The following is an 18,192-nucleotide window of genomic DNA, read 5'->3' as shown; positions in this document are numbered from 1 at the left end:
CTTCAGAGTACTCCACTGTAAATTCAGAGAGTGCCAAAAAATGTATACACATTTTAAGAAAGGAAAACGCTATATTAAAATTGTAATACTTAATATATATTGATAACAAAAAATGAATACAAATCATGTGTATACATTTTTGGGCACCCCACTATAAATTCTTTAAGGACAGGAACTAATATATACCTGGCACATATTAGGCCAAAATCCATTGAACAGATGAGTACACAAATCACAAAATAGGAAAATACATACAAGCCTCAGAGCTACTCCTCAGGAAAAAAATATGAAATAGTACAGCTCCTGTGTTTGTTTCCTTCTCTCACTCTGTGGTATCCTGTCATCCATTCCTTCCCCTAATCCCAAATATGGTTTTGCTTATTACACCACCCCCTACAGGTCCTTCTAAATATTAATACTTGCCACTTTGTTTTCTCTTACAGTGTATCTCCCTAAGTCAAAATGCTTGCCCTGCTTTAAGATCTTCAGTCCACAAATTAAAATCATTCTTTCACGCTACATGAAGATAAGTTATCTATATTTAGTATGTTATTCCTCATAGGTAACGTGCTAAAAATCATGCTTTAATTTTAATATAATGGGGTAAAATTTATTCACCAGGGAAGACCTGTAGGGGAAATAGTTTGGTGAGGCAGATGTTTACAGATCCCTGAAATGGACATCTACACCACTTACCTGTCACCTGTTCTACCTAACACAAGCCCCTTCAAATCCTAAGATCATCTCTGACAAGATAATTTCACAGTCATTAAGAAGCTAAAAAACAATGTTCCACGAGTATATAAAGGCACAATACAGAAAGAATATATGTACTATAATGGCTGAAGATACGTGCTAATGGCAGAAATGGGAAAATCAGGAACGATTAGCAGTTTAAAGAAGAGAAGCCATTTGGTTTTTGAGATGTCAAGTTTGTGGTCATAAATATCTATGAAAGCAGAGATATAATTCTTGGACCACATAATTTTTCTGCTTGCTTTACACCATGAAATATACGGTCCAATGAAATCCAAAAGAAAAGTCAGCGTGGAAAGGGGAAAGAACAACTCTTAGCGCAGCTGGATAAAACACCAGGCAGTGGCCCCCCGACACACAACGGAGCAGCTGGCCACAGGCCTGGCCTGACTCATCTTCCTTTCTCCCACAAATTACTCAATTGTCCATATTAACTCTTTCCATGAAGTAGTCAATTTTCTGAATTTAAAACAACCATTCAAAACAGAGTCATTTTTAACCTATCAATTGGTAATTCTGTTTTTTGTTCCTTAAGGAATAAAAGGAAAAAAACTTTCTTAAAAAACAAAAAGTTCTAAAGGTTCCTGGGTATAAAACTGCTCTTTTAAAAATGCTATTTTCTGTTTTTTGGTTTTTTTTCATTTAAGTGAAGTAAATTTCCCTTCTATTCAATCTGATTTCCTACCCCCTCAGGTGATTTTTTAATTAATAACAGCTTATATTGAGATATAATTCACACACCATAAAATTCACCCTTTTAAAGTACACAATGCAGTGGTTTTTTTTGCATATTCACAACATAGTCATTCTGTTTTTTAAAAACAAGGAGCCAAATTAGAAATGTATACTGGTAATAACTTTATTTTGTCAGACATGATTTTTTTTCAGTATGATTTTTCACTGTAAAATATGATCAGACCATCCCGTTTTCTTAGTTTCTTACTATTCTGCTTTATAGGGGTAGTAGGATTATATTAATAAATAAAAATCAAAGTTTATGGGAATCATTTTCTATGTAAAAATGACTTATGTCTGGGAATTTGGTTGTAATGCCAGGCTCCAGGACTTCTCTTACACTGGGTTCACACATCAAGTTCAATAACTTCATTTAGTTTATATACAGCAAATAAATAATAAAGTTTTCTTAAAGTGCTGTTACTGATACTTTTCATAAAGACTGAGAAAATATCAATCACCCATGAATGAAAAGATATTATATGCACAAAAGGTACCTTAAGAAAAGCTACACACACCCCCAACCCCAACAAGGACTTCTTTGTTATGGCTGCTCTCAAAATAATAATAACATGTTAATTCTGAGGTTAAATCAACATGATGAAAAATGTATAACTTATTATACTAATGTCATACCTTCAGAACTATTATGATATAACATACAAAGTACGACCACACAGTATTTTTCTGCCTAACTAATACTCTTATGACTGCTTTAGTCTGAAACAAATATTCTCAATGGAGGGTAATATTGCTCGCAAGGGAGCCAAAGCTGGCTTTTGGGGGAGATCAAAAAGTTTCTCTTTTTATGTATAAAGCAGATATACATACAGTATATCTCTCGTATTAAAGTTTCATGGAGAGAACAATTAAGGATGTGAAAGACCTATATATTGAAAACTATAAGACATTTTTAAAGAAATTGAAGAAGACACAAAGAAATGGAAAGACATTCTGTGCTCATGGATTGGAAGAATCAACATAGTTAAAATGGCCATATACCCAAATCAATATACAGATGTAATGCAATCCCCATCAAAATCCCAATGGCATTTTTTAAAGATATAGAACAAAAAACATCCGATTTGTATGGAACCACAAAAGACCCCGAATAGCCAAAGCAATCCTAAGAAAAAAGAACAATGCTGGAGGTATACACTCCCTGACTTCAGCTTGTACTATAGGGCAACAATAATCAAACCAGCATGGTATTGGCAGAAAAACAGACACACAAACCAATGGAATAGAATCAAGAACACAGAAATAAACCCACATAAATATGGACAGATAATTTTTGACAAAAGAGCCAAAAACATACAATGGAGAAAAGACAGCCTCTTCAATCAACGGTGCTGGGAGAATTGGAAAGCCACATGCAAAAGAATGAAACTAGACTGCTATCTATCACCATGTACCAAAATTAATTCAAAATGGATCAAAGACCTAAACATAAGATCTGAAACAATAAACTGCATAGAAGAAAACACAGGTACTAAACTTATGGACCTTGGCTTCAAAGTGAAGTTTATGAATTGGACCCCAAAGGCAAGTAAAAGCTAAAATAATGAATTGGACTATGTCAAACTAAAAAGCTTCTGCACAGCAAAAGAAACCATCAAAAATAAAGTGGCAACCAACTGAATCGGAGATTTTTGCAAACAACACTTCCAATAAGGGGCTAATATCTGAAATATACAAGGAACTCATACAACTCAACAACAAAAAAACGAACAATTGAATTAAAAAATGCGCAGAGGACCTCAAGAGACATTTCTCCAAAGAGGACATACAAATGGCCAATAGACACATGAAAAAATGCTCAACATCACTAATCACCAGAAAAATGCAAATAAAAACCACAATGAGGTATCACCTCACCCCAGTTAGAATGGCTATCATCAACAAGACAAATAGTAACAAGTGTTGGAGAGGCTGTGGAGAAAAAAGAACCCTCATCCACTGTTGGTGGGAATGCAGACTGGTGCAGCTGCTATGGAAGGCAGTGTGGACGTTCCTCAAAAAATTAAGAATTAGAATTACCATATGACCGAACAATTCCTCTTCTGGGTATCTACCCAAAAAATCTGAAAACATTTATCTGTAAAGACATATGTGCTCCAATGTTCATTGCAGCTTTATTTACGGTAGCCAAGACATGGAAACAACCAAAGGTCCTTTCATAGATGGATAAACAAGTATACTAATGGATAAACAATAGTATACACAATGGAATACTATTCAGCCACAAGAAAAGATGAAATAGTATCATTTGCGACAATATGGATGGATCTTGAGATTATAATGCTAAGTGAAGTAAGTCAGACAGAAAAAATGGAAAACCATATAATTTCACTGATACCATATGTAGTACATAAAACTGAAAACAACAAAAGAACAAGACAAACAAATGAAAAAACAAAAACTCATAGACACAGACAATAGTTTAGTGGTTACCAGAGGGTAAGGGGGGAGGGGGGTGGTAGATGAGGGTAAGGGGGATCAAATATATGGTGATGGAAGGAGAAGTGACTCTGGGTGGTGAACACACAATGTGATATATAGATGATGTGATACAGAATTGTACACCTGAAATCTATATAACTTTATGAACAATTGTCACCCCAATAAACTTTAATTTAAAAAAAGAAAAGAAAAAAATTGTCTAAAAGTCTTATGGAGAGTGATTTTTTTAAAAAAAGAAAGTTGAGAAATACTGATATAAAAGAAACTGAAACTTTTCTTGACAATTACGTCAATTTTTTTTTTTTTAAGATTTTATTGGGGAAGGGGAACAGGACTTTATTGGGGAACGGTGTGTACTTCCAGGACTTTTTTCCAAGTCAAGTTGTTGTCCTTTCCATCTTAGTTGTGGAGGATGTCGTTCAGCTTCAAGTTGTTGTCCTTTCCGTCTTAACAAGTTGTGGAGGGCACAGCTCAGCTCCAGGTCCAGTTGCCATTGCTAGTTGCAGGGAGTGCAGCCCACCATCCCTTGCGGGAGTTGAACCGGAATCCTGTGATTGAGAAGACGCGCTCCAACCAACTGAGCCATCTGGGAGCTCAGCGGCAGCTCAGCTCAAGGTGCCGTGTTCAATCTTAGTTGCAGGGGTCGCTGCCCACCATCCCTTGCAGAACTCGAGGAATTGAACTGGCAACCTTGTGGTTGAGAGCCCACTGGTCCATGTGGGAATCGAACCGGCAGCCTTCGGAGTTAGAAGCATGGAGCTCTAACCGCCTGAGCCACCGGGACGGCCCAATGTCAGATTTTTACAATTATATACATCACTGTCTTCAAAAATTAGGCTGCTTACAGGATGGTTATTTTCAAGGACAGATGTGACTCAGATAACTACATCACCAATATTTCTTTGTGCACAGATGGTGACTATCAGACTTATAGCAACTATAATTCTTTTATCTCTCCTACATAGGAACAAATCTCCAAACATTAAAAGAAAGCTTTTAAAGCTGAAATATTAAGTTTCTGATGACAGTAAGAGAATATGGATAATTACTTAAATAAAAATGGTAATTTTAGTGACAGCTGAAAAGATGAAACATTCTAAGAAAGCAGCTGGGCTCTCACCATTGGACCATCCTGCTGCTTAGGTAATCCTGTCATGCAGGGTTCCTGGTCCCGCTCCCCACATAAGAACGCAGGACATGGTGAGGCCAAAAAGAAACACCAATGGAGCCATAGACAGGGGAGTCTTACCACTATAGTCTCGCTGGCGGCTGGGTTGGAGACACAGGAAGCAGGAGCCACACTATCCACAATCTGCCATCCACTTCTCTGCCAACCAACCCCACTTGCTAACTGCAATCCGCACTTGCTAGCTTAGCCACGGCAGTTATTTCAGTGGCTAATGGCTAACCGGTAACAGCTGACGGCCAACTAGTCACAGCTGATGGCCATCTACTACCTGAGCCAGCACCTTTCCATGTGAGGCCGAGAGCCTGGAAACTTCCCTCTGGGACTCTGTCCCCACAAACCCCTTCTCATCTTCTTTGATGAGCAACGTCTGAAAAATGAAAACATCAGTAGAGAATGTATACAACTGGGAGTTTCCTAAGAAATTAGCTTTTGGTCAAATAAGTCATAGTGAAAATCTGCAGCTGATTTGTCCTTTTAAAAATAAATGTTAAAGCCAGGACAATCATGGGAAATCAGAAAACTTCCTAACTGAATCACAAATACATCACATCACTGTCATTTCACTGCTACAAAGAACCTTTACAAAGATGTCCAGAGGCCAATGTGTCAGGATAGTGAGATGCCAAATGAAGTAACATAAAGAAAGGTTTCTATGGCAGTAGAAGAGTCTGAGGAAAGAAGGTAAGAACTTTCAGTGAAATCCTAAGTATTAGAAGTGATCTATGGCAATGATGATAATGACTATATGGTAATGAGAGGGAAAAGAAAAAATGGGAGGGAGCAATGTCAGAGCTAATTCCATCTGTAAAGAGAAGAGAGTTATTTAGGGTTCAGTCAGCCCAGCTAGACTGTCACTGAGTGACCAATCTCATCAGTGGGTCTGCGCTGTAAACCACAGTCCCCATTTAGTTATAAATGACAGAAATTCTTGCCAAAGGATGACCTGGCAGGATGCTGTTTCACCCAGTTCTGTCAACTAGGGCTCTATTGGGGGGCCAATTAGGACATTCTGTCAGGTACACCAGCTAAAAAGTCCTAAATTAGATGATCTGAGTCTTTCCTTCCAGTGCAACAATTATTACAAAACACGTGCTTCTCTGCCAGGGAAGTTCTTAACAAAGTCTATATGGAATTAGGTAGTGTGGGGACAGACTCCCAGAGAGCAGTTTCCAGGCTCTCAGCCTCACGTGGAAAGGTGCTGACTCAGGTAGTAGATGGCCATCAGCTGCGGCTAACTGACCATCAGCTGTAAACAGTTAGCCAATTAGCCACTGATACAACTGCCGTGGCTGCATTGGTTGGTGAGTTGGTCGGCTGGCAGGCAGAAAAGCAGACAGCAGGTTGCAGGTCATGTGGCTCCAGCCTCCAGTGAGACTATAGTGGTATGACTCCCCTACCTATGGCTCCGTGGGTGTTCCTTTTTGGCCTAGCCATATCCTGCGTTCTTATGTGGGGAGCAGGACCAGAGACTCCTCAGGCCACCTCGCCGCCTCGCATGACAAATGGCGTAGCGAGCAGGGTCTCCTGCATGACAGTAGTTAAGTGCAAACAGTATAGTTCTGGAATGTAAGCTCTAAGAAGGCAGGGATCGTGTCTCTTGCTAACTGCTACAGATGTTTGCTGAACGAATAAGCAAGGTGAGTGAGCAGCGGATGAACTACATTTGGATAATTATTTTGCTATGAGGATTTAAAAATTACTTGTATCAATGCTGATGATTGAGGGGTGGGTTCATCTGAAAAGTGAAGAAAAACTCTTGCAAATTCATGAACCTTCAAAAATGTTGTGGGGACAGAGTCCCAAAGAGCAGTTTCCAGGCTGTTGGCCTCACGTGGAAAGGTGCTGGCTCGGGTAGTAGATGGCCATCAGCTGTGACTGATTGGCCATCAGCTGTAACCAGTTAGTCATTTGCCACTGATATAACTGTTGTGACTGCCCCAGTTGGTTGGTTGGTTGGCAGGCAGAGAAGTAGACGGCGGATTGTGGATCATGTGGATCCTACTTCCTGTGTCTCACCCCGCCGCCAGCAAGACAGGGGTGCAGGAAGACCCTTTGTTGGGGTACTGGCGAATGTTTGCTCTGTGTCTCCAACCAGCGAGACTATAGTGGTATGACTCCCCTATCTATGGCTCTGTTGTTGTACCTTTTTGACCTCACCATATCCTGCGTTCTTGTGCGGGGAGGGGGAGTTGAGACCCTGCATAGCACCCCATATGACAAATGTACATTTTCAACTCCCAAATGAGGCTGTAAAATCAGGAAGGGCTGGGGTCTGGTTTTCCTACCACAGAATAAAGCAGAAATTTCCAATAAAAATATCCTTTCAAGCATTAAAGATGATTAATCATGAACACGAGATAAGATGTTCTTCATTCTTCAGCTTTATTTGACAATTATTTTAGAGTTCCTACAATGTACTTAAGTGAAAAAATGTAAATGTATATATTTAAATGTAGTAATTTTAGAGGCTCTCATTTTTAAAAATGAAGCTAACTTTCACTAATTTCCTATAAAAAGAACACTCTTTACAATTATTAAAAAAACCTGGATGGAAATATAATACACAAATTAAAAAAAACTAGACTCTAGTGCTGGCTGCTATGCACTGAATTGTGTCCCCCCACAAATTCATATGTTGAGGCCCTAACCACCAACATAATAGTATTTCAAGATGGGACCTCTGGGAAGAGGTTAGGTTTGGATGGGGTCATGCGGGTGGGTCCTCATGGTGGTATTAGTGCCCTTATAAGAGACCAGAGAGCTTGCTTTCCGTTTCTCCCTAACATGTGTGGACACAGCTGGATGTCTGCAAGCCAGGAATCATCTCAAGATACCTTGGTCCCCACTTCCCAGCCTCCAAAACTGTGAGAAACAAATGTCTGCTGTGTGAGCCACCCAGTGTATGGTATTTTACTATCGCACCCAAGCAGACTTAAGACGATCGCCTAACCAACTAGCACACGCAAGATACACAAGGTAGAGTCCTGGCATGGGTTACTTTGGGAAGGCTTAGGTAGAAATCTATTGAGATCTGACTTTGATGAGTGGTAAGTTCCTTTTGTCTAGTTTCCTGTTCCTATCTTGTCTTCACCACCTCTCTCTCAGTCCCATCTCACAGAAGTTTAATTATCTCATTGCTCCTGTGTTCTAAATTGGTTATTAAGAGTAAATATAAAGGTGCTGAGTGTGAAGCAGAGAAAGAATTAATTTTTTTAAAAAGAGTAAAAATAAAGGGATAGTAGGTACTCCTGACTAAGACCAACTAGTTATATACTAGTAATTTCTAAAATAAAATCCATTTCTTCTAACCCTTGAAGACTGCTCTTAACATATACAAAAGCTATTTAAAATTGGACAAGTATGAGGACAAGTAGTATTTATCTTTAATACAGTGGTTCTCAAATTTGAGTGTGCATAAGAATCGCAGGGGAGTCCCTTGAAAATCCCCTTTCCCCAGAAAGGCATATGCTGTAGGTCTCTGGGCAAAGGAATCAACATTTTTAACAGACATCTCAGTGACTAATGAGTGGAATGCAACCACATTTTTGAGAGCAGCTGCTGCTCTATCATTACTGAAAAAATAGCCTCTACACACAGGTGTACTTTGCTTTATAACGGAGAAATGTTCTTAAAAATTGTTAACCAAATTTGATTTTGTAAACTAAATTCTATTTTCCCACAACTTTGAAATTTTAAAGATAATTTATTCATTCTGAGGGGTGGGAGTGGTTTCTCATACCTTCTTCTAAAGGTAAATTCCATGTTCTTCCTTTCCTCATCTCCACTTCAGGAGTTAAAGATTTAACAATTTCAGAATCCTTTTAAGAGTCTTGTCACACACTCCACTTCTCCCCAGTTTATCTGTTTTATTCATCAAGAATGTCAGTATTCTAAAAGTGGTTAATTTGTAAATGTACCTTTGAAAACAAACCTTGAAAATGCAGACTGTCTCTTTAGGAAGGACAATGATTTAGTCAGAAATAGTTTTAAAGAGAAATTGACTTCTGGAAATCTTACTGCTATGTATTAGCTACAATAGTGTAAGATAAAAGCTTCAATAAAAGAAAATATCAACTATGAGTAAAGCCTTTCATCATTTCTAACTTTTGTACAAAAAAAGTCCACAGTTAAGGAAAATTAGTCTACTACCTAAGTAATGCAGATTAGATACAGTGTACTGAAAAACACAGTGAGATTTTTACTACTTTCAGAGAAAAAAGAAACATGTTTTAAAACACCTCTGGAGAATCAACACTAAATAAGAAATGTCATTTCTAGTACTGTGGGTATTTGGGCAAAATAAACACAGCCCCAGACTGAAGACTGGCAAATTGTGTTCTAAGCTCAGTTTTGCTACAAAAGGGTCATGTGACCTTGGTAAATAACCTCTCTGGGTCTAAATTTAATTTATAAAATAAGATGGCTAAATAAAAGTAACTTTGATTCCAAGAGATTATTAATTCACTCTTAAGTATTTACATCAAAAAGCATTTGTGGTAGGTGATGCCTATAACTGATCAAATGACATTAAAACGTAACTGGAAACTTGATACTTTAATTTACTAAGACTGTCCTTGTAAGCTATCAGTTACATATCATTGTACATATCATTGTACTTTGTTTCTTTGAAAAATTGTATACTTTGAACATCTAAATTTTCACATGCTGTATGTATTGAATTTTCTTAAAGCAAGGTACATATGTACTATAATCTGTTTCTGTAAAAGGAAAGAATGTATCTTTTCAGTCCTTTCCAATCCATTGTCATTGCTGACTCCAGGGAAAAAAAAACAAAACCTTGAAGTCTTAACCACTGAAACAATAGTGTTGCAGTAATTACATCACAGAAATAACATTTCTTTCCTGAAATGCTGAAATATATTCTCCTGAGATTACTTACTTCCAGTAACCAACTTTCTTCTGCTCTCATATTCGTTAGGGCAAACATGTTCTATTTTAACAAATACTAAGTTCACCACTTATTCTAGTTTACAAAGGAAAAGACCGAGTCCAAAAAACTGCCCCCAATTCCAACAAGAATCAACACATGCATTTGGCAATTCCAGGGAGGGTGGGATGCACAGATACCTTGTCCAAAATAAATAAACTTTCCAGGATCTTTATTTACCGACTTGACAATCGTAGGTTTGGAAACAACCAGCTAACTTCGCTCCCAAGTTGGCATCTTAGAGAATCCTCGGTTTACAAAACACCCAGGACCTCAGAGCCTCCCATCCCAGAATTGGCCAAGGGAGCACACGCCCATCAGCGCTGCCTGGAGAGGAAACAATGGGAGAGGCGCGAGGGAGCGAGCCCGGGGCCCCCGGGGCCCCAAGTCCACGGCCCCAGCCCGCGCGCCACAGCGCGCGCGGCGTCCCCTCCCCGGGCGCCCCACGCCCCCGCCCCGAGCTCCGGGGCGCGGCCCACCTGCGACCGCGCGGGCAAAGGGCTGCACTTACCAAACAGGGTCAGGGCCATTGTACAGGCGCTCGCCAGCTGCTCGCCGCCGCCGCCAGTCCACGCGCTCCGCCCAGGCCCACCCGAGATCACGGCATCGGCCCGCCGCGCTCACCTCGGAGGGGCGTGGTGGGAACGCCGGCGCGCGGGGAGGCTGCAGGCCGGGATGCCGGGGGCCGCTGCAAGAAAAAGTTATGTACGCGTTAGTGTCGGGCGCACCGGGCCGGGGGAGACCCGCTAGCCCTCGGCGAGCCGGCACTTGTCGCTGCCATCGGGGCACGACGCGGAGCGCGCGCGGGCGGCGGTACCTGCCAGGCGGGGAGGCTTGGCTGAGGCGCAGTGGCGGGCGGAGAGGCGGCGCCGCAGTGGCGGCGGCGGCGGCGGCGGGGGGAGAGGAGCAGCCTCGCAGAGCCCCCGGCGGGGCGCGCTCACTCCGCATCCCGCGGCCTCGCCGACGCCATCTTGCGATAGTGTCTCCTGCTGGATCGGCCGCGGCGCCTGCCCCTCGGGCGGGCGAGCTGAGTGCGTTCCCATGGCAACGGGCGCGCGCGAGGGCCGGGGGCGCGCGCCCCGCCAGCCGGGGTCCGGGAGGAGTGTCCCCCGCCCCGCGGCAGGCGGCCTCCTGGAGCCCGGCGGGGGCGGGGGCGGTGTGCCTTTTCGCTGAAAGCCCAGGGTTTTTTTTGTTTTTTTTTTTGAATGGCATTGGAGAAGGCGCAGAGAGGAGAAACACGGAGCTGCTACTTGACAGAGGAAGAGAGTCACGCGTGAAGGCTCCATGAATACAAGGACCCCACCAGGGTCATCTGGGGATCGGGTTCGTTTGAGGATATGTCTGTCACTCCCTTGGCGCCCTTGGGGTTAAAAGGAGAGTCTGGAGCCTGTGACCTGAAGCTACGTGACTCAGGAAGGGAGCCTGAAGTCGGACGGAGGGAGGCACTGCATGTTGCTTTCCATTCCATTTGGACTTTAAGAGCCGCAAGGAGTAATTCTGATCAGATTGTCATGTGTGAGGGAACAGGAGTCGGTTAAAAAGCACCTGGGATTTACTTAAATTCTTACAAGGTCAATGTTTAAACCTAATTTTCTTCCTTTTACTTTACACCGCTTTGATATTGTCTCAGGGAAAACCAACATTCCTCACTGATTGGCACTTCTCCTTTACCACAAAAGATTGCTCCCCTGAGCTTTTTGCATTTATCTGAGAATCACTGGCAACATCCTTCTTTCTGTGATGTTCTCTGCTGGCCTCTGTCTCTGCCTTAATTAACAAGAAGCTATGTAACGCCTTGAGATTATCAGTCAAAAGATGTTCTTGAAAAGCTTACGATTTTTTTTGTCGTTTGCATTTAATGTATTCAAAAATTCAGTGTTCTCTCATTGCTGTATTTGTTCCCTGTTTTAAAAATTCCTCCTTGTTTCTTGTGTCTCTGCTTATGGATTTGATACTGTATCAGCATCTAACCTTGAGATTTTTCTCTTTGGTTCTCATTTCTTCCTACCTGCATCTTTCCTCTTTCAGTTCCTCAGATTCCCTAATGTCATTTTCCCCTTCTAATTTTCAATTAATTCTGTTAAGGATATTATATAAATAGGTTGTATTTAATTTATCTTGAGCATCAAAATCATTATAAAAATGAAAATTACTACTTCAAATAGAACCACAGTTAATTCATCATCATTTCACAGCTGACTCAAACATCAGAAAGAAAAAGAAAACCGAGTTAGAAGGAGGAGTCAAGCCTTTTGTTTCACGTCAGTTAACTCAAGAAAAAAGACAGTAAAATAATTCAATATGAATGGGCAAATGTTTAAGATGCTATAGGCTTGAAATTTTCTGATGTAGTAAAATGGCTCTCCTTTGGCCAATAATATCAAAATAAATCCTGAAATTCCCCAGAATTTTCAATCTTTAACGAAAAGGACTCGATTTTTTAATAGCTTTACTGCTCATGAAAAATTACAAATGCACAGCTCATGAAAATAAATGAGAAACTCCACAAGGCTTTGTGGGACAGATTTTATAACTATATAAAGACTGCTGCTGATTTGACTACAACCAGATAAATCAGAAACTGAAGACACCATTTACTGTCTCAACCAGTGGTCTTCAATCAAAGAAGGGTGAAGAAACCTAAGTTCCCTTCCAGGCTCTAATGAAAATACTGTCCCTCTTCCTGGAAAAATGTTTATGTGCATGTAGACTCACCCAAATTTGTTCACACTATTTCAGGGGGATTATGGACTATTCCAGGATCCAAGGATAGCCCCCAAATACCCTTTATAATCTCAGAAAGTTTTGCCTTTATAATTAACGCTTTTAAAAATTCCCCCTTTCACATAAATACATGGAATTTTCAAGAAGGGACCAAACTACGCCAATTTACAGATTAGGAAACTGAGGGCTCAGCAGTCAAAAGATTTTTCCCAAATGTGTCCATCTATTTAGTGGCAGAACTAACAGGAAAATCTTAGGCCATCTGTTGTCCTCCCTGACCACTTCCCCCACCTTCCATCCCCCGCCAATTTAAAGAGTATGTGGTTTAAATTTAAAAAGAAAAATCTGTTTAGTATCAGAAGCAGAGTAGCAAGGGGTGGGAGCGGGGTATTTTGTTCTGAGCCATTTTGTATATTTGGGTCTTGTAGTTTGGGAAGTTGAATTTTGTTTCAAGGAGTCTTGATTCACAGGCTCCTCTACTCAGAACGATGTGTCCAATCAGGCTAGGAGAGGAAAGGTGCTTCTCTTTGTTCAGCTCTGTTAGAGAGGTACCAGAGCATCAAAGTGTTGGTGTTACACCTCAGCTTGCTGGTAATTCTCTCTGTCCCTTGGGGGTTATCCTTGGGGGGAGGGGGGTCAGAGGGAAATTAATAGTCCTGTGCTCATCCTCACACCTCCATCATAAAGCCAAGCTTTGGTTACTGGAGCAGCTTTGCACTCACTAGTTGTGGCTGATCACAATTGAATCCTAGTTATAGACTCAGCTTCAGTTCAGGTGGGGACCTTCTTCCCTTCCCCTTCCTCTTTTCCGTACAAGTCTCAGCACTCCCATACCCAAACAGACAAGCTCATCCCTAGAGATGTTTTTAGGATACTATTTGAAACAATACAGCTGAAATGTTGCCATGTTTCCCTTTTTAAGCATCTAGCTTTCCACAAGTAATTCCTTCCAATTGATTTCCTAATGTTTTGATGACCTAACAAAATGCTTTCTATACTTGATTAAAGTGCTATGTCTTGAAAATCTTATTAGTTTTTATAACACTGTATCATCCAATGAGAAATAGAGTGTGTTTCTTTTCACACTTAGCTGGAAATAAAGCAATAGCCTTTCCGCTACAGATTCAATGTAAGGAAGGGCGTTAACCACTTGGGGGTGATTATTATGGGTGGTGCCTTAGATTGTTTATTAAAAAGGGCAAAGAATTTATTGATTTTTCAAAACATTTATGGTTTCATTCAAAGATTTAATTTTGTGCCTGACACGCAAGCATCTAGAAGAGCTAGGTTTGTTTGCTCTGTTACTAACTAGTTGTTAAATTTTTAGGCAAATGTTTTACTTTTTCTGGTTATCCTCCTCCTTTATAAAATGAAGGGATAGGACTAAGTTATTTCTAATGTCTCTTAAGTTTAGCTGTCATTCTTAGATGTTTTAAAATATTTCAATTAACTGAATTATGGGTAAAACAAGACATTTTTATTTGACTATTCAATATATTTAAAGTGCTGGTAAATCTTGGAAGTCTGAGAGACATAAGTTACAGTTTCATAAATACCTAGTGTAACAAGGAAGTCAAATTTTATTAAAACATTGTTACTGCGATTTCATCTGCAGTATTTATACTAACATATTTATTATATAAAAAGCAATCCCTTTAAAAAGGATTGCTTTTTATATAATAAGGATTAAAATGTAAAGTATGCACTGAACAATCCATTTCAAATTTATTAAAATGGTTTCTCGTTTTTATTTAAGTTTTGTTGACCAAACAGAATTTAAATAAGCCTTAATTTTTTTCTACATTTTGACTTAGCAACTTATCACAAGTGTTTTGGGGTTTTTTTGTGTTAGTCATTTAGCTTCGTTCCCATTGGTAAATATTGATTTGTTCCTCAGTTTTGAATGAAGTAGAAATTAATGAGGCATTTTCTGCCTCGCAATAACAAGTTAAAATTATAGCACTTCATCATGCCAACACAGCTTTAAACACTAGGAATACCAGTGCTATTAGCACAGTTCCCAAAATAGGGCATAAGTTTGCTGTTGAAGAAAAAAATTAGAGAGCATTTCTGCTAATGTCATAAAAACATTTTCTATTCCTCTGCTATGCTGATTAAGACTTAAATTATTTATTAAAAATATTCACAGTGTGACATTCTCTCTATCCTATACTTATTTATATTACCAGTGGAAGTATTTATGTCCATACTGTGAATTTGTTTAGAGTGAATTTGGTCTGTTTTTCATAATGTTTTCCTCAAATGCTTAAGCCAGATGGGTTTTTCCCCCTCTCTTTTATCTGGGGCTTTCCTAATACATACTCTACCTGATATTTGCATGGCCTGCCATGACAAGGCAAACCTACATACATAGTATTAGAGGCAGCATTTGCCTTGAACATAAGGATTTAGACCATGAAACTATTTAGGAAAAAAGAATATTTATGTGATAAGCTATAAAATTGGCCTTTAAGCTTAAATAATTCAAGTTATGTTTAGGAGAGTTAGTGATGTTGTGTTGACCACCAGAGGGTGCCTAAATTATATCCACAGCAGTAATCCCGGACCTCAGAAATGAAGTAAAACCGGAAAAATACAAAGACATTCTTGAGAACTGAAAAATCTCAGTTCCCCTACACAGTACTTCTTACAGAAGAGAATCCCCTCAAATTAAGCTAAGAGGAGACAGCTGTAGGCTTGTCGCGCACAGATTTGGAATTGCATGTCAGTGAGCATTGCTTGCTCAGTCCTTTTTATATCGCTTCTAAAGTGAAAAAACAACTATGTTTGTAGAAGGGGTGTGTGTGTGTGTGTGTGTGTGTGTGTGTGTGTGTGTGTGTGTGTGTGTAGGTATGAAGATAAGGAAAATTGGAATTCAAAAGCAGAATGATAAGGTTTTTCATTCCTGACCCATGATAATGGATTTGTTAATTGTTCAGCTTGAAGAGAAAATGTTTGTTCAATAGGTGATGTGACCACAGTACGACTATGAACTCTAGGTTAGAATCTTCTACAGGCCACAGGTCCCATTTTTTAAATTTTGTGATAAAATTTATTTTGACATGTCAAAATGACCACTGGTTTGGAGTGGACAAGAAAAAAGAAAGATTTGTTTTTAATGTGTTTTGAATACATACGTAAAAGAATGCTTATTTCCTGGTAGATAGTATAGCAGATCCTTTGGAATTTTTTATAGGCTTAAAAATCAAATACATTTTTAAATATACATTAGATAAAAGTACAGCGATTATGGCTGCTCTCAAGTAAATGTTTTTGTGCTGAACTACAATCATATTATAGTACTTCAAGCCAGCATTTCCATTTGTGTGTATTTTCCTGAGGTCATCAGGCATAACTAATGCACAGTACAGCTGAATGTCTATTTGACTTGAGCAGTTGGATTTCTGCCAAATTTTGTTTTCAAGGGGGTATAAAGAGATTTGGCTGCAAATCAAATCTCTCTAACATGGCCATGGTTTTTCTGGTTAATGTGGGTACTCACAATAAGATGACTTATGGAAGTTAATTACATTGTGAGCTGTAAATCAGCAAAATAGCTATGAATTCTGGGTGAGAATTATACAATCTCTAATGAAATAACAGCTGAAAAAGAGAGAAGTGTATTTCTGTTTAAAATCACAATCTAGGCTCAAACCTTGTCTATTCCTGTGAGGGATTGTTTACAAAGCTCCTTTGTGTAGTGTTATAAAATAGTTCTTGTATCAGACATTTAGGACAATGCACTGATTGGAATTCACCCATCCATCCTTCTCACAATCGACAAATATTTACTGAGTACCTATGATTTAACAGGTATTGTGCTAGATTCTGGCAAAGGACAAAGATGCATCAAACATATATTGATATCTTAAAAATGTTGTAGTCCCTGGGGATAAGACTTATAAATGGAACATTGACAAGGGCCACAAGAGGGATCTGGATTAAATATTGTGGGAATTCAGAGGAGAGAAAGACTATTTTAGCTGATGAAGTGGATAATGGCTTCATGAAGGATGAAGCTGTGCTTTGAGGTATGGACAGGAATTAGCCAATCAGGTAAGGGGGAAGAGCATGATGAAAGTCTTGAGGAAAGAGGTGGGAAATCATGAGAGAAGAATTGCAGGCAGGACCATCTAGCTAGGACTTGTGGGAGGAGAGGCTAGACTCATAGGTTGGGGACATATGTAGAGGGCCAACCTGTTACATCGATGCTTATTATGTTATCTGAACCCTGCTGGCTTTTCTTCAAGTACTTGAAGCAAGTAGGAATTTGGATTCATTATGTAAAACTCTGGTCTCAAATTGTTTTATCGCCCTATTTTCCAGTAACAAAATTTTAAGTACCCACCAATATATGTGTGTATATGTATGTGTGTGTATATATACAAACACACATGTACTATTGTAAGCTAATAATTTATAGCACAATATACCCTCAAGGTACAGTTTATCATTAATTATATAAATCCATATTTTAAAGTCTTCTTGATAATTTCTAATTTTTGGTCACATTTACCCTGATCTTATTATATCATCATTGTTTACTTCATAATGTGGCTGACAAAGAGCTTGCACCAAGTTCAGGAGTCATGCCAGTTTTGCCATTTCTGTTAAGTTTACTTGTGCTTGCATTAGTGTGATTTTCAATGCATGGTTTCCTTGAAAGGATCTTTTTAAGACAGTTGTCCATTTGGTAAGGATCAGTTCAGTTAAGAAGCATATAATATAACCCCAAATGCAATTAACTTGGCCATGTAAGTAGCAGTTGTCAACCTCCCCATAGTGGAACTCCCTTTTTTCCCTCAGGATAATTTAATGCATGTGATGTAGGATTTTCCAACATATAAAATGAGTAAGGAAATCTGTGTCAATCTGTATCTAAATTACTAATAAAGCTTAATTTTTCTCCTCACTTCAAAAATAACCAATAACTATATGTAGAAATGCTACTTTTTCTTTCCACAAGACAATGGGATATGCACACTCTCTGTTGAGATTGCTGGTGTAGACAGTGGGAAACCAGGGGAAATATTTGTGAAGTGGTATGGTCAGGGCTGAACTTCTGAAGGAGGAATCTGATATCTGTGCATAGAATAGGTTGAAGGAGGAAAAACGAATTACAGTGGCCCTTAGTTCAAGCCCTACCTACCTACTATTGCAATTGTCACTAAGTTTTTAGAATTCTTGTCTGAAGTCTAAATGAGCCTCGCTTTCAAGCAGTTCCAGGAGATGTCACTCAAAACCTCTGATACCCTGGGAAGATGAAGCTAAATTTTAGAGTTGGGAACAGAGAAATACTCTATAAAGAATATAAAGAGATGAAAGAGTTAGCACTAGAGTGGACCCCTCCACAACTTAGAAACCATGCACGGCGAAA

General features: G+C 39.5%; 1 protein-coding gene across 1 annotated transcript in view; it reads right to left on the bottom strand.

The window, feature by feature from the left end:
- CHN1 (chimerin 1) overlaps window positions 1-11,012 on the bottom strand; it is a 176,763-nt gene extending 165,751 nt beyond the window's left edge. Inside the window, exons 1-2 of the mRNA XM_033112258.1 lie at window positions 10,909-11,012; window positions 10,603-10,779 (exon numbers count right to left, since the gene is read on the bottom strand). Coding sequence (XP_032968149.1) covers window positions 10,603-10,621 — 19 coding nt within the window. The 5' untranslated portion in view covers window positions 10,622-10,779; window positions 10,909-11,012. The remainder of the gene's footprint in view (window positions 1-10,602; window positions 10,780-10,908) is intronic.
- Window positions 11,013-18,192: the final 7,180 nt, after the last annotated feature.

This window comes from Rhinolophus ferrumequinum, chromosome 8 (assembly GCF_004115265.2).
Source record: "Rhinolophus ferrumequinum isolate MPI-CBG mRhiFer1 chromosome 8, mRhiFer1_v1.p, whole genome shotgun sequence".
Lineage (NCBI taxonomy): Eukaryota > Metazoa > Chordata > Mammalia > Chiroptera > Rhinolophidae > Rhinolophus > Rhinolophus ferrumequinum.
The sequence above is the reverse complement of the archived record's forward strand: the minus strand, read 5'-3'. Positions and strand labels throughout refer to the sequence as shown.